The following is a 7,520-nucleotide window of genomic DNA, read 5'->3' on the forward strand; positions in this document are numbered from 1 at the left end:
GTTAAAATTTCCATTTTTGAAAGAAACAAAAAGTCTTTAAGAGATACAAACACTCATTAGCTGAAAAAAATTCACCTCATGGAGGTCCCCTCTTTGGTAGGTAGATACTGCTCAAGGATCCAAGTGCCCTCTTTCTTGGCAATTTCTTGAAGACAATGTTCTCGTTTTGTTTTCACAGACTCCCATCATTGGCCTATGGTAACCCATCCTAGTGTCTTATCATTGGCTCACGGCTAACGGCTGTTGAAGGTAATTTAAAAATCTGTTTAATTTTAACTCACCGTTATACAATTTTACTGCTTTACTGTAAGTATTTCAATTTATTCTTTACTTGTTTAATAATAAAGACTGACTTGATTCCAAATCAATGACGAAACCACGTACTGATCCTTTGCTGGCCCCGGAGATTCCTCCTTTACTTATAACTCACTGCTATACTTTTTTTAATGATAAATTTATTGCCATAAACACCTACTAGTTAATTCATTCAAGTTCATGTTTATTACTTAATAAAGTCTTTAAATCAATGAAAAACCTCCTCCAATTACCAGTCAAAAACACACAACGGAAGGATGTACGCACCCCTCTTCACTTACATACACATTTCCAGTATGGGGGCGGGACCGGAAGTAGCTGTCAAAATTAGTTTGATGGAATGTCATCTATATTTCTCTATTATATATAATAGTATATAAACACCATATATTCAAAGATGTGAAAGGGAGACAGCATGGCTCCAAGTTCGAGATAAAGATCAAAGACTTAACCTATGTGGTCTAAGAGTGTGGGGATTTTCTTAGCAGGGCCACATCAGTGACCTACCAGGCTTAGTTGCCTTGACCAATGTGTAACAGCTTAACGAAGTGTGCTTTTCACTTTGTTTCTATCATGTATATCACAACAGTAATTTGATATCTTAATCCTGTCCACCTCCTCCAACTAAAGCTGTAACTGATTCCATTAATTGCTACGGGTCACGGGCTGTGAGCCAAGAAAGCTCTTTCTCTGCAACAGGTCTATGAGCCCTTCATAAGGCAATAACAAACTAGCACTGTGTTTTCCTCAGTTATTACAGCTCCATTAATTTGGCCTTCCCTCTTAAATTCACCACTAGTTTACACCTTACACCAGTCCACAGCTTGATAACTAAACCCTGCTGTGTCAAACAAATGATGAAATTTTGATCAATTTCAAAATAAAGGAATCAGAGTAAGGATGAGAATGACTCACAGAATGATGTGTGAGCCATTAACCACATTTCATTTTAGAGATTTATCTTGTGAATCATCGTCAGTAATCTGGTCGACACAACTTCCCCATCACGTGCATCAACACTTCTTTTTGGGCTGATCCCATTGAGAGTAATTGGCAGTGTCATCCAGAGGATCTGAACATGTGCACACATATTCAGACATGCCACTTCAGACAATTTAAGCACATTTTGTCATCAGACATTACAGAATATCTGACTCCGCCCTTAGAGACACAAAGTCTTTTACGAGTAGCTCAGCCCAACCCTGATAATTTTTTTTAAAGGGTTTGTTGAAGTACATGGGATTTATTATTTTGATTTTTAACACTGTACTAAAGTTTGCTAGTCCTGACATGGGAAACATTTAGGTTACAGTAACTTACTGTAACCTAAATGTTCTAGCTAGTTGAGTTGATAAGTTGTTAAAGCTAAGTTATCATGACATGAACTAGCATTTTGGCAGTGTAATTGCAGTGCTATGCAGACACCATCGCACAGGATAAATGCTTACGAAGGCATGGCTTGGGCGTAGACTTGACACAGAAGTATTTATTAGCCTTAATTTAGAGCCGCATCTCCAACCTAAGGCCACTGCGCCGCTATTGCAGCACACTCTGATGCGCGTCATGGGCTTGTCCAACGCTGCTAAACCGCTTTAGTTGTTTTTTTTGGTATTTTTATATTTGAAAGAATACATTACCCATATCTTAACTCACCATTTTCATTCAAACATACATTAAATTTAAACATACATTTTATATTCATTGCTGTCATGTGAAGCAGTTGAAGCCACACAGATTAAAACAGGATTTTCTTGTTTTCTACTTTGAATCAGGCTACTGTTCTGTGGCCATTCCTATGCAGAAATCACCAGAATCCATACAAACCAGTTAAGGAAGAATGATCTCCAGCCTAGCAGAAATCATTATTAAAACCAACCAACAAAGTGGAAAAAAATCAATTATCCTTAGAGGTTTGGTTCCACTCTGTTGCATTTGAGTATTTTGAACATTGGCTGCTGGATGTAGCTTAGGGATGTGCCATCATATCAATCCATCGATAAATCGTTTACAATATATCATATAATCTTGATTGTCCTATACCTACAAAATATAAAATGATTCTTTAACTTCATATCATGATAACGGCAATCTGGTACGTCATGACGTCACACCATTACACACTGCAACAACAAGCGTGGCTGAAAGCGAAAGTAACATTGCTGTCAAGTGTATCTATAGCAGAAATATCCTGATGTATGGTGATATTAGTATAGTGCCATATCGCCCACCCCGAAAGTCAATCAGTGGGTAAACCGCTCGCTTTATATAAAACTTGAACGCGGCTGTTTTTACGTTCATTCCAAAGCTACTTACAACTACATGTCAGAGGTCGCACGCCTCTCTGGAGCAGCTAGGGGTCTAGCGTCTTGCTCAGGGACACGTTGGTGGATGGGTCACAGTGGGGAATTGAATCTGGGTCTCTCACAAGTCTTGCATCTTGTCCATTGCGCCATCACTACCCACCGTTTTTACACTCCACTTCATCCTGGTCCTGTCAGAGGGCCACTGCTGATTCACTTTCAAAACTGTCACGCCATGCTGCAGGTTATCTCCATGGTTATCACCACAAGAACTGATAGTTAGCCTAAGGTTACATACAAGTCGTTCAAAGCCAACTAACGTTAATATCCTAATTAACTTTGAGTTGAGTTGCAACGCCGGTGTTTGAAGGCAGCGTGTTTATAAATAGTTTGTACTCCTGGGCACAAAGCCATCGGAGGCTGCAACCGGTGACAGTTAATTTCTACATGTCACAAGTGGGTTGATAACTTAACTTAGCTGGTGCTAATAGACAGTTTCAGTTAGCTAGCTAACGTTATATTTCTTATTTATTACATAGGAATAGTCTATAAGAAATAACGTTACATTTATATATTACATGTTATGATGTAGTTATTGAGAGCTACTTAATGCGGTTGTTATAAGGGTAATTTATAGCGTTTGTGAAGGTCGGAGAATCCGCCTGCGGCTATAACGTTATGCGTCATGTCTCGCAATAAACGCCGGCCATAACCTCTCCTACCGTGGAGTCATACAGCTTATTTCGTAAGGAAGTACTTGAAACCTACTCGTCGCTGGCTGCTTCACTGCTGGCCCCATCCTTCTTCAGCAGCTCGTCTAGCTCCACGGCATCTTCAGTTTTCACGCAGTAGGAGCGGGAAGGGGCAGCGAAGTGCGCGGTGCGGAAAGCAGGGCGATGCGCAGCGGCATGTAGCACCTTCAGTTGAGTACACAGGGCTCTGGCATCAGCGGAGGCGGTGCCGAAGCGGCAGTGGCGGCTCGGTAACCAGGTCTTCTGTCTAGAACCGGACGAGGGACGCTTGAGGGTGGTTTGAAACAACTCCTTCAGCACTGTCGAACACCTAAACTGTAACATCTCAATCCTGTCAGGCAATTACAGAGAAAGTCGTAGTTCCAAATATAGCCAGTAGCAACAGCAGGGTTGTTAAGAGATGTCTTCCACCACGTTGACTGTCTGAGAGGCTATGAGTCAGCCACCGGCATCGACAGATAAATCCAGGCGCACGTCCACGCCCCGCTGCTCCTATTGGTGGAAATTCGGTGATGTGCGCCTCCAAAGATAATTTATGACGCTCTCAAGTCAGCTATTGGAGTGTCTCCATGTCGATCAATTCCCGTTAAACGATTGAACCGCTTCAGACGGAATTTTCTAGCACATGTTCATCAACATCATGAATATTGCCTATTAATGAGTGTCTTTACTAAATGTGTCAATAAAGAAACGATGGCTCCTTTTGGATATACTGAGATCGGCTATATTTAAGTTAGTAAGGTAATATGTCAGTTACATTCTCAAAGTGTGAATGAAATACTTTTGTTTTAAAAGACAATAAAAAGAATAATTTGTTGCTGCCACAACATTTGTTACATTTTGACTAACGTGTTTGTTTAAATTAATGACTTTGTCTGATAGTTACCTCTAACATTTTATATATTGCTGTGTTCCAATTGGTAGATCATTTCGTCTTGTCACACCAAGGTGTAGTTTAAAGTGTCATCACTGATCTTACCAATCCTGGAACTCCTAAAACCAGTCACACACAACTTTCTGTGTATTTTGTTCATTTTCATGTATGTTTTGGTACACGTACATGTACTCAAATGTCACCCTAGTATTCTGTTGTAACATTTTACAAAATTATGTATAAGGTTTGGTGTAGCACAAGACAATGGGATCTGGGCCATTAGTATAATTTATCTAGCACTGCGAATTGTAAGTTGTTTCATGGCCCTGAGTTTGGTCAGGCAGGTTCAGGTTCATAGACTGTCTAAAAGCTTGGGATGCATACCGCCCCCACCGCCCCTCCATGCTTCTCTAGCCTAATGAGAGATCGGAGTGGGAGAGGGGCGGGCACTAGGAGGCAGAAATCCCTGACAGTCTCAGCACAGGGCACTAAAGGCCTCTGTTAAGCTCTCCACGTCCTTCAGGGTGTTCAGGCGTCACTTTCAGAAGTTGCCACGAATACACAGCGGCATGATGTGGAGGTTAGTAAGTTGCACACTGTGCCTGCTTGTCTCTTCACAGCTCAGTTTATGGTCTGTTTGGGCGACAGCAGATGAGCTGGACGGCGAGGTCAAGATGGAAGTTTTGTTCAAGCCCGAGACGTGCACCCCAAAGAGCAAAAGAGGAGATCTGATGAACGCTCATTACGATGGGTACCTCGCCAAAGATGGGTCTCAGTTCTACTGCAGGTTGGTGGTGTGAGACAAAAGCAGCAGTTTATAGATATTATCTTCGCAAGCAAAGTCTATGGTTTGAAACTCTACATGCAGGTTTGCAGGCACTTCATCACTGAATTACTGCTTTGTTTTGTTTGAAGTGAGTGATGATCACTAGGGGTCTCACTACACTATGCTCACGTCTTCTTTATGTGTGGTGTAAAATTGTAAACGCCTCTATTTCAGTTTGACATAAATACAGTTTATTATTAAATGATAGGGACACTAAATATTGTGATTTTTGGTTTATTATTTCCTGATTCAGCAGTTATCACCTGGAGTATTAAGGGACTGTAAGAAAATGATTGTAGTGGGGAGGGGGGCTGAATCTTACATTTGATTTAACAAAAAAGCAAGACTGTACCTTCCCTTGACATTGAAAGACAATAATACACTTTCCCCCAAAAGCTCAAAAACAAAGAAACATTTCTGGCAAACATAACAAATAGGTGAAAATACAGCCACTCTCATTTTTAATGAAGACGTTCTAAATAAATTTAGATTAAAGCCATCATATATGTCATAAGCCAAGATCTCAAATTTATTCAAAAGCTTGTGTGCCCTGCAAATCTGATTGACAGGATGTCTCTTTTTTCTGTTTTAGTCGATCAGACAAAGATGGACACCCCCAGTGGTTTGTGCTGGGCGTCGGACAAGTCATCAAGGGCCTTGATATAGGGATGGAAGATATGTGTCCTGGAGAGAAGCGGAAAATAACTGTTCCACCTGCCCTGGCCTTTGGAGAAAAAGGCAAAGGTAAGTAAATTAATACACAGAGGGTTTCTATTGCCCCTGCCAAAATGTAGAATTACACAAGAATTACATAAAATTACATAATAGTCCCTAGGGCTGCACCTAACAATTATTTTTAAAATCAATTAATCTAACAATATTTTTTTATTAGACGATTAATCTAGCAACAAATTTATTGATTATTCTCAATATGATTTTAGATTACTTGACTAATAGAACAAAAATAAATATTTAAATAAATCTAATTAATAATTGGGTCATCCTGAAAGAGAGACACATGAAGCACATTTTTCACACAACACTTATTTCCCTTCACTGCTGTATTATTATAATGATACTACTAATTATAACAGACCTTAAATGTCAGATGCTGCATCAGTAAAATACTGCACCTCAAAAGGGTTGCTGTGATACAGACATTCATTTAAACACTTTATGTCAGCCCTTTACCTGAAGAACCTGGAGAATCTGTAATATTACTTGACTTAAAACTTAAAATGGTTCTGACATGGATTTATTTCATCACTGGAGTAATAAGCAGTCAGATAATCACTGGCAAATGTATTTTTTTAGTATGTTTCAGGCTCCAAAAATAATGGATCCTACACTTCCCATAATGCAATTCAATAGCATCTTTTCATTGGAAACTCCCTGTGTGGTAAAACATCCAGCCCGCTGGAGACAGGCTGAGTAGTACGCCATATGATGAGTAAAAGTATTGTAACTGATTACGAACTGTCTTGTGTAATATTGTTTCTTTGTCAGAGCAGCTCCCTTCATGCTGTCTTGTCTTCTTTTACAGCACTTTAGCGCATCACATCCCTCGCAGTATTTGCTACTGACCCCCCCCCCCATGGCATGTACTGTGAGCATGCACAAAGTTTTAAAGGTCTCTGCTTCATTTCACTCTTTCTTGCATGCACTGGAGCACTTTCAGAAAACTAACAGCTGATTTACCTTTTACCTTTCACTACTATTTCCAACAAACCTCTCCATGTTGGTGTTCATCACTGCCCTGTGGTATGATCTGATGGTGGTGTTGCCTATAGCCTGGGATTCTGCCTTTCTGCTGTCAATACTTGATTTCACTCTGGCTGTGGAGGAAATGTTTTTGGTGAGTGTGCATTGTTGTTCTTGCAGGACTTTGCAATATAATTGTATATATGTAAATCTTTCCAAGGCTGAGAGCTGCTGAGTGAAAACTCACTGCAACAGAGAGCCTCTATCTAGTTTTTTTTCTCTCTTTCCCACTTAAATTGCATGTTGCTTTAGTTGCAATATTTTCTTTTCTTGATGGACTGATGTCTTGGGGGCCTTTTTATATTTTGTAGAATTTAGCTTTTGAAGGGAAATCACTACTACGTTATCCTATGATTCATTTGTTTTTGTAGTTAGTAGTTGTTTTGTTTAGTTCCTCACAAAGTCTGAAAATGTAGCAGACCCACCAACCAGATAAACTCAGTAAAAATGTTTTCCTTGAAGTGTATCTCCCATCTTTCCTGAAATATTTTACAAACTTCACATTTTCCATCCTATAAGCTAGATCATTATGAAAATGATCAGTAATTATGAGACACGATTATGGCATTATAAGTTGTCTTGTAAAATCTTGATGTGCTGTTATTCCTCCTGAATAAATAGGTCCAGTGCCTCCCAATGCTACGGTGGTGTTTGAGGTGGAGGTCTACTCTGTGTCCAGGGGACCACGCACC

General features: G+C 39.9%; 1 protein-coding gene across 1 annotated transcript; it reads left to right on the forward strand.

Annotated features, from left to right (window-relative positions):
- Positions 1-4,561: 4,561 nt before the first annotated feature.
- On the forward strand, positions 4,562-7,515 carry LOC119915273 (peptidyl-prolyl cis-trans isomerase FKBP7-like; the record flags this gene model as incomplete). The annotated part of the gene is made up of 4 exons (XM_038734812.1): positions 4,562-4,576; positions 4,721-5,028; positions 5,660-5,811; positions 7,450-7,515. Coding segments are annotated over exons 1-4 (541 nt in total), but the record flags the coding sequence as incomplete, so codon positions are not given.
- Positions 7,516-7,520: the final 5 nt, after the last annotated feature.

The sequence above is a fragment of the Micropterus salmoides genome, unplaced genomic scaffold, assembly GCF_014851395.1.
Source record: "Micropterus salmoides isolate LMB-PRFRI ecotype aquatic unplaced genomic scaffold, ASM1485139v1 Ms_hic_scaffold_2028, whole genome shotgun sequence".
NCBI lineage: Eukaryota > Metazoa > Chordata > Actinopteri > Centrarchiformes > Centrarchidae > Micropterus > Micropterus salmoides.